The sequence below is a fragment of the Synchiropus splendidus genome, chromosome 3, assembly GCF_027744825.2.
Source record: "Synchiropus splendidus isolate RoL2022-P1 chromosome 3, RoL_Sspl_1.0, whole genome shotgun sequence".
Lineage (NCBI taxonomy): Eukaryota > Metazoa > Chordata > Actinopteri > Syngnathiformes > Callionymidae > Synchiropus > Synchiropus splendidus.
The window spans coordinates 24,469,754-24,485,527 of NC_071336.1; the positions used below are offsets into that span (position 1 = coordinate 24,469,754).

The following is a 15,774-nucleotide window of genomic DNA, read 5'->3' on the forward strand; positions in this document are numbered from 1 at the left end:
CCAGTTGGCATCCGTAACTGGGTCACATGACATTTGCAATAGTCAGTGAGAGAGAGAGAGACCGGAGAGAAGGCTGCACATTCGGTTCACCCTCAGTGTGTCTGAGTTCATAGCTGACACACAACACTCGAGACTTAGAGGGCATACCTGAGTGACAGAAGGTGAAGGAGCATCAGTGAGCGACAGCTGAAGAAAGAAGATTTTTAGCCATTTGAGAGTGAGGAAGTAGAAGGGAGCAGGGAAGAGAATAGAAGGGGGAGGCAGCATGTCTTTTCTTTCTGATCAGAAGTCTGGCTCTCCTTTCTCTGACTACAGCGAGCTTTGTAAGGTAGCAGCTACTGTGCCAGCCCCCAGCTGGGATTGGCAACATCCCTCGGGCATGGACATGGACTCCCCGAGGGGCCTCATAGTAGGTGGTGGACCTATGACCTCAACTGTTCTTACTGATGAAGACAAACTTTGCTTTTTTGAACAACCTGGTAGGACCAACGTGGATGTAGAACTGAAGGTGCCAGGAAGTGTTGGAGGCATCCCTGGAAGCACATCACTGGGAAATGCATCACTTGGGAGTGCAGGAGAGAGCCCTGACAGCCCTCTGTCATCCTCCCCTTCACCCTCCCCAGCCTCCCCAGGCAGACTTGCATCTGTGTTGGGATGTGCTGCCCCCACAAAAGTCTCCCTACCAATGGTGACAGGATCCTCAGGTGGGCATGTGAAGTTGCCTCCCCCTATGGATACAGTTGCTCCTCTGTCTACCACAGCTGCCCACTTAGGGCCTTCACCTCTGGATAAGGACACTCCGATTGTTTCATGGAGCAACTCAAGTTTTGCTGAGTCCAGTCCAAAGGTTGCCATGCCTCAAGTGGCCCCAAACCACTGCCCCATTGCAGTTACTCATACCAACCCTTTTTCCAAAGGTGACATGACTCTGGCTGGAGGAACCACAACTCTGGGGCAACCTGAGTTGTCAGAAGGCTCTTCGAAGGACAATAGTGATGAAGAGATGGAAGATGAGGAATTAGAACCATGTTTCATGGGAAGAGCTGAGCAGCAGAGGAAGGCGATGAGACGTGCAATGTCTGATTGTTCCCACCTGTCTGTACCCACCAGTCTTGACCTGCCTGATAAATACCCAGGTGGAGATGGGGTTGGGATGGACTATCTGGCATCACCACTCAGCAGCCAACGCCGCTCACCCAATGCAATGAAGCGCTCCCTGACTGTTGCAGAAGATCAGTCCCCAACCCCACCACCTACCCTTTCTGCAGCTGGTACCACCCACATTGACCTGCGGCAAACTTCCCCTGAACCCCGCCTTGGCCTTGCCCAATTTCTGCCTTTAAAAGACAGCAATACTTGTTCTCCCCACTCACCTTTAGAGTCCCCAGTTGGGGACTTTAAGTTGGAGAAAGAGCTGGGTGGCATTGTTCTTCCAGTCCCACTGAGTCCCAAGGGATTCCATTACTTGAGCTCCGTTTCTGAACAGTTTGGAGATCCTGGCAACAAAAGTGATGCTTTTCGGGAGGCCAGCGTTGGTGAAAATGCTGGATTTGGTGACAATGACAATAAATTCGGCTCATCTGAAGGGGATAGTAGACGCAGTCTTGCACTCGGTGCTTGCTCTTCCCTGGGCTTGAACAGCACTAACCCCTTTATCACTGTAGATGGTAGGTACTATTCATGTTTGCAGTACTATGTTGATCAGTTCTCGTAATGTGAATGTGTCAAGTCTGGAGGCATGTAAACTAATAAGAATTCAGATGTGGCTTCTTATAAAGTGTTTTCTTTTTATTGAGTAATGACAATGAAAATATTATGACAGTCAGTTCATGTCTACTTTACTGGCTGGACCAGATTTTGTATTTCATAAACGACCTCAAGTGAATGTCATGATGCAGACTTGCATAACTACACTTAAAATCAACATGTTGTTTTGTGTCACTGTTGGCTGTGTCTGTAAGCCTGTATAGGATTTCCTGCTGACCGTTATTTAGAGCGGCATATTACATGATGGGATGTCAGACAGAGTTAGGATGGAGTAGTATGTCAAACGTTGGCGGAGGAGGACTGCATGGCTAATTTGCTTTTGTTCCTGGCCATCCTGTGTATGCAGATGGATGTATGGGAAGTGAAATTATGGCGTAAATGAGGAAGCGTCACTGTGGATGTTTACAAACAGAAGATCGTTATCCTAAATTGTGGCTTTCTTTTGTATGTCAGTCTTGATTTTCAGACCGAGATTCAGACGTCTGGGCTTCCATCCTTCTACTGCCGTCCGTTTTTCTGCATTTGTTTGTTCATTAGATCCAGATAAACAAAAGTCAAGATGGATGAATGCAGGTCACCATTACAGCAAGTGACATCTGCGGAGACAAAATGGGGTCACTCATGTCTGTTGTTCGGTTTAACCTTCAATTTTGACCGGTTGCCTTGCGTGGCTTACTATCGTCTTAAAGTTGTCGTTGCTAATGGCCAGATAATGAGGCCACATTTTGTGCCACATTAGGTTTTGCTGAATCATGAACATGAGTCATCTCGCCAAAAGTACTTTTATGCTACATGTTCCTGCAAAGTGTAGTTGCCCTTATTCCCAAAATAACTGTCTCAATGGTGAGTGCTGTTAAATGTTTCAGGGTTGAATGATATAAGATGTTTGAATGAAAACATGAGGGTCAATCACGGTATCTGTGAAGCAGTATTTTTGTGATACCTTGTAGAGAGCAGAGGAATGCTGCAGATTCACTTTTTTATCACATAAAATAGATATTTTGCAGACAGTAACATGAGCTGAAAAGCCCAGCTTCAGGGTGGTGGTCGATGATATTCGAAGTGATGGAAGACATTCAAGATTGCATATGTCAAACTCGAGGCCTGCAGGCTTTCACGTCATCTATAGCAGCTCATGCAAGCCTGCAGACAGTGAGCTATGCTTCTTTGTTTCATGACCCAACATAAAGTTATATTTTTACACATCGGAAAGTTGCAAACCGTCGATAACCGAGATTATGAAGTGGAATTGATCTCAATTACTAAAACTATTAATGTGTAAGTATTCTGTTTTCTGGGTCTCATCAGATCTATGAAGGGAAGCTCTTGCACTTAAATGGAATAATGACACTGTATCGCTTCGAAAGCACTCGAAATTATCTGGAGTGTTTGACATGTAGCTGTAGAAGGGGGAGAGAACTCTTCGTCTCACTTCGCTGTAAGTGCTGCTTTTAACATCACAACCATTGCAATTAAGAGGATACAGAGGCACTCCTGACCTGAGCGTTTACCCTGAAATTGCTCAATGAAAACATGAATGTATGGCGCTGTAACTAATCAGAGTTTTGCTTTTGAACCTCTGTGAGACCTGAGTGAGCGTTTGTGATCTGGAAGGAGAGGCTTGCCATAATAGTAAGGCGAGTGAGGCTTCAGTGAGTATGGCACTCATCAGCATAACAGCCTTTAATGAACCATCCTTGTGAGAATGTTTCCGATGAGTTGGTTCAGTGCATCCAGACGCTTGATGTGTTGTTCTGTTGTGGGCCATCTGTAGTACAGCGGAAATGAACACGTTGGCTACAGTTCATTTTGCAGTTCTTGTGTTGTTTGAAAAACTCATTTCAATTTTTCATCCTTTTAAAACACATGCACGAGAAGAGGGCTCCTACTTTGTCAATGGACCAAACAGGAGACAATATTCTAATGTGAATTTCGGCATTGGTTAGTTGTCTTTCAATGATCAATTATTTTTGTTAATAGAATGTGGAAGTGGAACACAAACTAATTGAGGTTAGCTGCGAGCAGTCTGAATTGTTGATGGATAAAGGACGGAAAACATGTGGGCGTTTTCCCATTGAAGCTTCTGGTGATTGTGACCCACAGGTTATGTCATTCAAATAACATTCTGTGATTTTACAATGAATTATTCACTCTCAACTACTTTCCAGGAAGTATTTTTGTCGTCTTGTTCCGAACTGCGCAGTGAGAGCATGTAATAGTTCTCTTAGACATGCCATCTCCTGCCCACCTGCAGCACACCCCGGAGACACTCTCTGGGAATGATGCTCCCCATCGAAAGTGCCATCAATAATTCAAGTCTCCCTCTGTGAAGAACGCATTTTCATCCTCTTTGTCCGTCCTCTGGTTTTATGGTGCTATGAGCTAGGTGTTTTTTCCGAACTTTTGTTTTCCTGTCATTTGATGACAGAAAAACTGAGCAAACTCCAGTCAGTGACTTTTTAACTCACCGTGTTTTGGAAATGCAACTTCTAGCTCTTGCCTTTAACTATAAGTCAAAGTACAAATAAGAGAAATTCAAATAGAAGAAGAAATACTTGTTATTATACCCTGGATTTATTGTTAAATACTGCTTTTATTTTGAATAATAATGCTTTGTAATAGTCAGAATATATACAGAGTACTAAAGCAACGTGAAAGTGATGGACTTGCTCCAGATCAGGCCACGAGACAACTGCAGTCTGTCCATCTTTGCATCTTTGATCTGCCTCTTTCTTTAATGAGGTCAGCTTTGTTTTTCTGCAGCAGAGAAATTATATTTTTACCTATGTAGTGTCAGATTTCTGTTAACTTTCCAGGTTGCCTAGATGCCATATACAGCAATTTTGTTCTTCCAATTTATAGAACGAAACATGCTCTATTCTGCGTTAACTGGCCCATGTTTACATCCTCCCTCCTACATTATTTCTGGATGAATTTCGGAATGCACGGTCTGATTACGAAATCGTCTTTGATTCTGGGACGGAGCTCCGGCGCTGCATGTTCTCTGGCTGCACCCAGATTAGGTCATGAGGGCCTGAGGTGCAATGATTCAGATGTTTCACTGACTCAGTCTGTGTAACGAAAATAGCATCTTATGGTTTGCTTTTGATGCGTTTAGGCAGTATTCAGGTCAGTGGATCAGATCTGAAATAGATTGTTGTTGGATATACATTGGGTTTGTGTTCTCCCATCTTCATTTTTACATAATCATCTTTACGCGCAATTGCAATTCATTTGTCAAAGTGTCTTTACAATGAAAAACAAGACATGAAATTCAATTCCTTCTCACTGTAATTGTTTTGGCTAAATTTGTCGACAAGACCTGTTATTTATGTTGTGAAATATTTATTTGTTGAGCATTAACCTCTGAAACATATCAGTTCATTCAGAATTCTGAATAAATTAATTTTCTTCTTTTTTTTTTTGAAGGGAACGAATGAAGCCTTTGTCATGTTGCTAGTTTTGCCCCACCCATGCTGGGAGTTGGGTGTGGCTGAATAAAGTGGGTTTTCAATGCCCAGTATAGTTCTGTAATTGATTGCTTTTTAGAACCAACTCATGATGCCATTGCTGCCACCATACATACTCTGTACTTGGTATTCACTGTTCCCACTATTGTAGTCTGTGTTCCTCAAAACCCAATATCTCTGTCCCTGTATGTTAATCTATAAAACGTTTCATATATAAGATTATTTTCTTACAAATTTGAGACGAGACTCATGGATCTTGATCTTGAAAGACACCAGTAAAATGTACTCTGTTCCTTGTCATATCATCATTTCCTGAGTACCTCATCGAAATCCAATCATCTGTTTTTAAATTACATACAGTCTGGCATACAGTGCCAGAGTGCAAAGTGTCAGCAGAAAGAAAAGTCATGTGAAAGAGGATGTTTTTGGCACAAATAGAAACTTGTTGCAACTTTATAAATGACACATTTAGGAACTATCTATCATCTAATCACGCTGTCATTTTTAGAGTTGAAATAGTTTTTATTCATGAGAAACACAAATCTGATTCAGCTAAAATCAACTGAAACCTAGAGCCACTGTCATTCTAACTCTAGATGGACTTATATCTGATTCAGAAAAAAAAGACAAAAACACAAGGGTCGTCCCCTTACTCAGGTAGAAAATGAGACAAGGGTTTGTTGTAGTGATGCGGAGATGAAGTATCATCAAACAGTGTTGCAGGGTTGATGAAACAGTGTCCTAATTTTCAGAGGCCACTAGATGGTGCTCCTGTTTTAGAAATAATGTTTTTATAGTAGACAGACAGTCCCTTCTCGTGGTCTCTGAAAATCAGGACATTGTTTCATGAAACCTCATCTACCATCACTATTTTCATGTTATCTCAGTGAATTGACTACAATACCATCAAAAAATAACTATATTTCACCCATATTTTGTTGTCTTCCTCTTCAGAACAAAAAGACCAGAAGTCCACGCCAAGTAAGACAGAGGAGAAACTAGATGAACAGAAGCCTAATCTTTTTGGCAAACCAGAAGACAAAAGTGTGAAGGTAGAATTTTCAGCTGACACGACCCCAGTCAAGATGGAGAAAGAACAAAGCAGCACAGCTGAAATGGACAAGAAAAATGAGTCTATTGAGAGAGATAAAGGGGACGAAAAAGTAAAAGAGGAAGATGTGAAGGAAAAACCCATGGAAAAAGTGAAAGAGGGAAGTGTGAAGGAGAAGGAGAAAGTGATGGAAAAGGCAGAAGTAAAAGTGACCGAGCAGGAGAAAGTGAAAGAAAACGAAAAGACAGAGAAAGTGAAGGAAGTGCGCAAGGTAGAGCAGCCAGCTCCTGTTGTAGCTGAGAGTAAAAAAGTGGAAACTGCAGAGAAGGAGGAAAAGGTAGAAGTTAAAAAAGAGAAACCGCTTGTTGAGAACCAAGTGGAGGACAAGTCAACGGAAAAGAAATGTGTTGAGGAGCAGAAGCGCACCTGTGACACTGTGAAAAGCATGGAGCAAAAGTCAACACCTGTCAAACTTGACACCAGTTTTGACCAGGGAGACCAGGAGAAAACAGCTGACGTGGCAGTGCCTGTTGCACAACACGTGGCAGGACCGAAGAAGGAGAATGGATCTGAGAAGGTGACGGGACAAGAGAAGGTGGAGAAATCATCTGAAAAGCCGGTGGAGACAGTTTCTGAAAAGCAGGTCGTGAAATCTTCAGAAAAGCCGGTCGCGACGTCTTCCGAAAAGCTGGTGGAGAAATCTTCCGAAAAGCTGGTTGAGAAGTCTTCAGAAAAGCCGGAGGAGAAAGTGTCAAAGAAGATAGAGCCTGAAGAAAAAGGAAAGGTGGAGAAAAAGAGCACTGCGCCAAAAGAGGACAAGAAGGAAAAGGTGGCAAAGGCTGACACAAGTGCCAAGAAAGCAAAGCCTGCTACCAATGGGAGCAGCACAGCTACGAGCAAGGACGTAGCAGACAAGAAGGCAAAGGTAAAGCTACAATTATTTGGCTCCATTGGTACTGGCTTAGTGTCCTGAAACGTAATGTTTCAACCCACAGCTTGTCTTCAAGGCAAATATAGGCCACAACTTATTTACCAAATAAATAAAAAATAGTGCTTAGGTAGCGAGGCAACTTACGATTCAAGACGGTATTTTGGCAAACGCTATTCCTCAGGCATAATGCGCTGCTTGCTATTTTCTTTTTCCATTGCATTAAATGCTAGGTCGCTATTCCATATTTGTTGTGTTTTGTGCTTGTTTGTTTCTGTAGCCAAGCTTTCATCCAATTTATTTTGCATTTCCTGCATTTATTTTCGTCTTCTATTTTGTTCTGCTTACTCCGACGTAGCCTGCAACCGGAGCGGCCAAGCTGAGCGCTGCTACCAAAACACGGCCAAGCGCCGCAACCGCTAACGGTAGCACAGCCGCAGCTCCAGCTAAACGCCCCACATCATCCACCACCACCACTACTTCCATCTCAGATAGAAAATCAGCCACACTTAAGGCTCCATCCACAACAACCGCTGCCACAAAGCGGCCGTCCACCACACCTACAAGCCGCCCCTCTTCTACTGCTGCTACACGGGAAGTAAAGCCCAAGGTAAGTTGCAGACCCCAAGAGGAGCTGATCCAGTCCAGTAAGTTTTGAGTGGACTACTGGTTCCCTTTTAACCACGCCCCTCACTGAGCAGGCCTGTGATTGGTCCGGACTGGGGGAGATTTTTTTGTCTTCGAAGCTTGATGATAACTGGTGATGAACTTTATTGGAGGATTGGTGAGGCTTCATGAAACAGTGTCTTGATTTTCAGAGGCCACTAGATGGCATTGTCAGCTGTAAAATATTTGGACTTGTTTGGACTACAATTAATTCAATGAATCCTTACATCATCTCTAAACCAAGGGCGCCATCTAGTGGCCTCTGAAAATTAGGACACTGTTTCATCAAACATACAATACTGTTAATACATGATACCTCATCTACCCATCGCTAATGACATCAGACCCCTGGTGATGCACCTAGGTCTATTTTTGATTACTATATTATAAGGATAATAATGGATTTTAAAAATCCTACTTACTGCACCTTTAAATTCAATGAAGTCAATTGAAATATGTGATTAAGATGCCGCACATTACGCACTGCATGATCACCATTTCCAAGTGGATTTGATGACAAAACCTTTAACCGTTCAAAAGCATCAAAAAGTCCTGTTTGGATATAAATGTATAGCATATATTCATATGTTGAATTAGGAACCTTGTCTGTAATGTAATGAAAGTTGATTCACCCTGTTTGTGTTAACTGAAGAAAAGCTGTCAGCCTCTTAGAGCGCTCTACTCTCTATCGCCCCCCGGAGGTGGCCTTCTTTACTACACTGAGCGTGACACCCTGGCTGATAAATATGCTGCCTTATTTAGAATGTCACTGCCCAGGGGAGGAGGGTTAGTCAGCTCAGCATGGCCGACTTATTTGTATGTGGAGCGTGGCAACATCCAAGAGGGATGCAGCTGAATGAAGTCCCGGACTCCGTTTCGACTACTGCTACCTTGTAAAAATATTCTGCAGATGTTGTTTGTGATAATGTGTGCAGATTACAGACGTGATGATGTGTGACACTTGTCCTCACGCCGTGTCGTCCTTACAGCCCACCACTGAGAAACGTCCCCTCGTGCCAAAGGCCACCACTGTCACCTCAAGTCAGAACTCTGCTGCCAAAAATGGAACCACAGCAGCCAGTAAAACCAGCACCTCAGCACGCACAACAGCTTCTGCTCGCCCCGCCTCCACTGCAACAAAAAAGCCGCTGGGTACGAACGACCACAGAATCACTCGCCTGCATTATCTGCCGCTGATTTTTCACTTTCAAATGTTTCAGCCTCCAAAACAGATGGCAAGCCAGGTGAGGAGAAGAAGACTGGCACTCTGAGGGCCTCAGCAGGTACATCAGTTGCAACTCTGTTCCGTGTGTGAACCTGAAAAATCAGACTATGGGGACATTTTGTACTTGTCACTTGTGAGGTCCTCTGTGGCGCATCTCGCTGGGAGCTGTTTTCTTTTCTTAGTGTTGTAGTCTGCATATGGATCAGGGCCAGAATCACATGGCAAGTCCATCTAGAGCTAGTGTGACAGTGGCTCCAGGGTCCAGTGGAGTTTAGCACAGCTTCTCATAGACACATGGACCCATGTTTAACATGCATCACACACGCACATCCTCCTGCACGTACTCCTAACTCACTAAGAGGCCCTCCTTCTTCTTTGCCCTTGATGTCTAATGTAGCTTCAAGATTTTCAATGAGTCCAACCCATTCATATTAAAAAGTGTGTCTGCACTTCTCTTAAAGTCTCTGCTCACCCTTAACACTGCTTCCTCACCTCTCTCCCACTTTCATCACGGAAGATTATGGGAAGTTTTGGCGGTAGAAAATGTTTTTGAAGGACAGCCGCAGCACACTTGGTCCTAGCCTGACAATACCCTGCAGGATCAGAACGTGCGGAAGAAGCTTTATTAGCAGCACACACAGCAAGCCCTGGATTACGGTTCCTTTGACAAGAGTTTACAGCTCCTGCTGATGTAGCGCTGCTTCTTAAATCTGCAGGGATTCACATGAAAGTAAAAGAGCTGGGGTCTCTCCGTTGGTGGGGAACTTCTCTGTGTCTTAAGGCTTCATGTACACAACATTTGATCTATGTTGTGGCCGACCTTCCTCCTGCAGCTGATGCCTCCAAGCCTAAGACCACCACCACTGCAGCCCGCAGCTCCACATCCACAACCACTACCACTCGCACTCGACCTGTAGCAGCCAAGCCCTCCACACCTTCCTCGACGACAGGGCCGGAGAAGAAGCCGACGGTCCCTCGTACATCTCGGACCTCTACCACATCCAGCACCACGCTGACCACGTCCAAGACCACCACACGTCCAGGAACCGCTCCAGACATTCGCAACGTCCGCTCGAAAATAGGCTCCACGGACAACATAAAGCACCAGCCAGGAGGAGGAAAGGTATGAGGTCCATGCAACATCTGAACAACAGCGTAACACAAACCTCATACTAATATTAAAATGGTCCCTCAAAATAACCTCCAAAACTGCGTAGCTTATACTCTTATTTGCACTTGTCACCAATCTCCTGACTTAAAAAAAGTCAGTGTCCAATTAAAAGCTGAAGAGTCACTCATCCACTTTACTTTCATTTCCTTTTTTCAGTCATATTGTTTCATTTTGTTCAGTGTGGCTGCCATTTCCTCTCCATTTTGTTTGTGTTTACCTGGGGTGGACCTGTCTCCCCAGGTGTCAGCAGCCCTTCACAGCAGGGGCGTGGCCTCCAAAGATACAACCCAGGGCAAAGTGAGTTCCCTCATCCCTCACCCGTCACCTCACACCTCCACCCCATGTGTGCTCAAGTATTTTGCTTTGCCTTTTTCCTTTCACTTTTCCAGCCTCGGTTAGTGTGTTTTTGTGACTCAAATGCTGCGTGATTTCGGAGGAAAAAGAGGGGGCCAGCTATCTTTCTAATAACGGAAAGGAGGGCATGAGATAGCTTTCGTTCAACATGTCCACAAAGGATCATTTTCACTACACCAAAACTGTAATTGTTGACTTTTTAACCAATGCTATTTACTTGTTCGTCCATTTCAAAGGCAATATGAAGGTCCTAAATTGACACACATAATCTTCATGATTTGTTATGGACTGGTGAAGTTTCATGAAAGTGTCCTCATTTTCCAAGGTCACTAGATCACACTGCCTACTCTTTAATCTTTGAACTGCGATTTAGCTGATCCCTCACAATAATTTTGAAATATATAATGTTGCCTTCAGAGCATATAATTTTTTAAAAGAGATAAACGTATCCCTCTCCTCAAAAACAACCCCAAAATTGCAAACTTTATAATGTTTGTCTCTTGACAGTGATGGGTCAATGAGGTTTCATGACACAGTATTGAAGGGTAGATGAGGCTTCATGAAACGCTGTTCTGATATTCAGAGACTGTTTCATCAACTCTGCAATACATGATACCTCATATACCCATCAGTGTTATTGTTGTTGTTGTTATTGTTCCTGTTTTACTCCAGATTTGTTTTCTATCAACTACATGGGAAAGTTGTGTCCATTAATTTTATTGACTGCAAAGGTAAGTCGATATTGAACACCCTGTTTTGTTGCCAAAAACAAGCAGGTGAGTGTGACAAGAAAGGTCAGTGACAGAGCCCCTGCTGTCACACGATGTCATGTCGTGTTTAGGTCATTTTTACTGCCACAAGTTCCAGCCCTGCTGTGAGCGGGGGAAATTCATTGTCAGCGTATACTGTGCTGGCATTGATGGCTGGCTGCAATGATCACGGAGAACAAAATGAGAAAGCAAATATGTTGTCACCACTAACATTTCTTTAACATCACATTAACTGTTTCCTCCAGGTTTTGTGTCCACTTAAATGATTGTGTGTGTTGAGTTCAACTTTGTGGTGTTCCATCCTTCTGTCCTCTCCTTCTCCTTAACTGATGGTGTTCTCCTCTACTGTCCTCTTCTCCTGTCCCTCATCCCTTTAATGCCACTCCCTCTCCCTGGTCACCGCCTCCGTCCTATCCCCCTCCTGCCGCTGTGCTGTACCCATGTAGGTTCAGATAGTCTCCAAAAAGCTGGACTTCAGCCACGTCTCTGCTCGCTTGGGCTCCAAGGACAATATGAAGCATGTTCCAGGTGGAGGGAACGTAAGTACCCCAGGACCCAAATCAGAGCTCATCGGAGGCCAGTAATCCCTGACAAAAAATTGTGTATCCTTGTGCATAACGTTGACCTGAGCTAAGACCCTGCCTTAAGTTCGCACCCCCTCCCCTGCTTCCTGTGACCTTCCCTGTGTGTCCCACCCCATCACTAACTTACTAAAACAATCATCCGAGGACCTTGATTTAAGAATCTCGGGAGTCATTTCAGCTTCTTTTCAGGTGTGTCTTCTCCCAAGAGTCTGCGGTGGTTCTCTTTGAATCTGCTCAATTATTGTGTATGATTTTCAGTGTAGTACAAATAGGAACACCATTTTGTTTCGAACATTGAAGGTGTGTTTGACATTGTGAAGGGAAAATGCTCCATGTTGTGTAAGTAAGTTGAAACTACTAATCATTTTTAACAAGTTCATTGACCCCGATGATGGATGTGGTCGAAGGGTGGCACATGAGATGCCTGGGTCTCTTCTAGAGTTGGGTTCTGAATTGTTGGGACGGAGTGGAGATCAGAACTTGTGTGACTTTGACAGGTTCAAATCCTCAACAAGAAGGTGGACTTGAGTAAGGTGACGTCCAAGTGCGGTTCCAAGGACAACATCAAGCACAAGCCTGGTGAGCTGAGATCTGAAATATTTGATGACAGTCTGACATTACGCACTTTGTTTCATGGTTTTCACTAACAATTGTTAAGAATAATGTCTCCCGTTACTTAAAATAAATAATAAGGAAGGGGTTAATGACAATGTAAGTGCTTGACAAAGGCAGAAAAACAATAATACCTGTCCTTCAAACTATTTGGTTCTACACAAAATACAATGTATCCTCAGATCTGCAGATTTTCAAAATAAAAGGCCCATTTTTTTAGAGCTCTTTTGAATGCAATTAAATTATTAAACAACAAAATAACAAATATATTACATTTTATTATTATTATTATTATCACTTTTTGAGTCATTTTAGAAGTAGCTTAGACTTTTGGGGGGAAATAAATGTTGTTTTGGCTGCAGGTGGCGGAGATGTGAAGATAGAGTCTCGCAAAGTCAACTTTAAGGACAAGGCTCAGTCCAAAGTGGGCTCAATGGACAACGTCAGTCATTCACCGGGAGGAGGAAACGTCAAGGTGAGTTCATCCAGCCATCCTCACTCTCTTCTGGAAGCTGTTTGTTGAAAGTGTCATGCATGCTTTAAAAGATTCCTCATGAGCATGCTCCACTTATCCACCATGAGATTTTGTTTGGACGTTGTTCCCATTTTCCTGCCAAAACCGTTGCTCTTGTGTGAACGTCCTGTTGTGTTGTCGTCGTCACCCAAAAAGGAACTGAAAGGTGCAATCAAGAAAAATAACTACAGTTATTTGAAAGCGTCTCTCGACAGTGGAGATCATAATCTCTGAGCTGCTAGAGCCCTTTGTTCTTCCCTTCTCCTCCTCCATAGTAATTTGGGTACAACAGATCCAGGGAGTGATGCTCAGCGATGATGTCGCCTGACCCCTCAGCCTGTCGCCCAGTCTGTCTGTGCTGCATCATCCCTGCATGCTCTTACATCCTCCAGCGTCTGCTCACTCCATTTTCCAAAAAATCTCAAAATAGCATCAAAACACTTGTTGCTCGCAGACAGCCTTTTAACTAGCAGCTATTCTGGAGCACTTTGGAATCGGCTATTTTTAACTAAATGGCTGGTAGATTGTTTCCCGTCAGACAGAAGTGATGAAATTAACTCCTCCTTACTCTGGCTGCAGTTTAGTTTAGTGATGTGGTGAATGGTTCAGTATGAGGTGAGTGAATACATCAATGAGGAATGTGTTATTATTATTACTATTATTACTTATTTATTTATTTTTATTTCTATCTTAAGGTTCTGAAACTTGGCATTAAGGCAACATCGGGACTCGTCCATTATGGAACAATAGAACTGCCTCACTGGACTTTGAAATTGAGCTTGAATTGAATGTCTATCAGTGAAAAGTGCATCGACTTGGGTTTATTTTTCTTTGAGTTTTGAGAGCTTAGCAACGGCTGTGTATTTGCGCCATGGGGAAAAAAATATGGAAGCGGGCATCATGATGCGTGATGAGTTTGAAACGCAGAAATTCTGAAACTTTAAAATCCGAATTTCTGAGAATATAAACTTGAAACTTCGAAACTCAGAATTTCTCAATGTGTTTCTGTTTTTATTTGATTTATTTGTGTTTTTTTCACATTTTTTGTAGTTTATTTCTTTATTTTTTTTGTTTGTTTTGTTTTTTTCTTCATAATTTTGATAAACTGTGAATTTAACAAAAGTTTTATAGATTTTTTTTTAGCTGTGTGAAAAATTATGTGAGAATTAGCTAGGAATAGTTATCAATCGACGATTCAGCCAATCAAAATACAGCATGCTGTCAGCAAATGCCTGTATTGCACCAGACGCACGCCTCATGAGGCAACCTTAACAACCAAGTGGTACCACTCTATTTGGTTTCCAAAGAAATACATGCAACAGAAAACTGCAACCAGTCAACATCGTTTGAGGGAGGTGCCATTTCACTTTGTGGTCATGATCTATGAGACCCCAAGAAAGGAGACATAAACCTGTGTTTTGCTGTGTCCACTCATTGTTGTTGAAAGGCTTTGAATCTGTTTTGTGTCCTTTTTTAATCACCTTTTATTTGACTTTTATCGTGACCCATCTTTGCCAACCTGGCTCCAGAGCAGCAGACAGTTTGGACACGAAACCATCGACCTGATTTGAAATGAAACTGCAGCCGAGTGTTGACTGACGAGGTTCTTGAGCCAGGTTGTTCCTCCACCTGACACGCCCTGCTATGTGTTTCTAGGCTGAGGGGAGTCAGGAGACAACACAGGGGGAGGGGACTCCCTCGAGTGGTACCCCCGCCCCTGGCTCCGAGCCGGGGCAAGTGGGGAACTCCCCTGCTCAGGAGAATGGGCTGAAGGAGGGGATTGCCTGTGAAAGTGAGGGGCTGAAAGAGTCCCAGGTTCTGGATTCATGCATCCCAGAAACAAGTAAGTTTGTGTGTGTTTGGACGACATCTGTCTGCTCCGTAACAACCGCTCTGAGTCTGTGCTGATAACTTCATTCAGTCATTTCTCATCCATGCAACACAAAAATAACGACTGTTGTGTGTTCAGATCAAAACACGTGTTTGGGTTTAATCCTCATGAAATGTTGCATTTTTCCCACTGGATTTAAACTGAATGAAAAATATTTTTGTTTAAATCTTTCTTTAATGAACCCAAAAATACATTTTGTGCTGAGATCAACATTAATGACTGGTTCGTTTTTCACGTAATCATTTTTTAAAAGTTTGAAATGTTCATTACACGAAATTTGATTCCACTTCGAGGATTTTTGTGACATGAAAAAGTATCTTTCTAAGTATAAACGATTACAGCAATCCCTCTGCAAATAACTGCATCAAGTTAATGTTCAGGTTTAATCCTCCCAAAAAATGTTCTCCCAATATTTATATGAAAGGGATTTGTTTCATTTTACTTTTTATTAAACCATACCATACCATGCCATATTTATTTATAAAGCACTTAAAAAGCAATGGAAGAGCGTCACTGTACAACTGTAAAATTAGGATAAAACAGACATTAAAAACAATAAATACATAAAATTAAAACAGGGCAGATACATGTTCCAGATGTATAAGAGTTTTTTTGTTTTTTTTATTCTTTATTAAAGAAGAAAATCTTTTAGTCGCTCTTCCTCCCGTTCCCTGAACCGAAGCGCCATCTTCTGGTCATAAAACAAAATACAGAGAGTCAGTGCAACGGTACCAATCTGAATCTGAAGTGGCGACCACCACAAGTGAATTT

General features: G+C 42.9%; 1 protein-coding gene across 9 annotated transcripts in view; it reads left to right on the forward strand.

Annotated features, from left to right (window-relative positions):
* Positions 1-15,774, forward strand: part of LOC128756376 (microtubule-associated protein 4) — a 63,776-nt gene that overhangs the window by 45,510 nt on the left and 2,492 nt on the right. For 4 of the 9 annotated variants that reach the window (XM_053860847.1, XM_053860848.1, XM_053860849.1 and 1 more), the window contains 10 exons: positions 6,192-7,213; positions 7,575-7,826; positions 8,872-9,034; positions 9,103-9,165; positions 9,941-10,230; positions 10,519-10,575; positions 11,849-11,941; positions 12,484-12,565; positions 12,961-13,073; positions 14,769-14,955. In XM_053860847.1, coding sequence (XP_053716822.1) covers positions 6,192-7,213; positions 7,575-7,826; positions 8,872-9,034; positions 9,103-9,165; positions 9,941-10,230; positions 10,519-10,575; positions 11,849-11,941; positions 12,484-12,565; positions 12,961-13,073; positions 14,769-14,955 — 2,322 coding nt within the window. Of the gene's footprint in view, positions 1-41; positions 1,668-6,191; positions 7,214-7,574; positions 7,827-8,871; positions 9,035-9,102; positions 9,166-9,940; positions 10,231-10,518; positions 10,576-11,848; positions 11,942-12,483; positions 12,566-12,960; positions 13,074-14,768; positions 14,956-15,774 lie in introns of those variants that run through there. The other 5 variants (XM_053860855.1, XM_053860852.1, XM_053860850.1 and 2 more) reach the window with 5 other exon arrangements.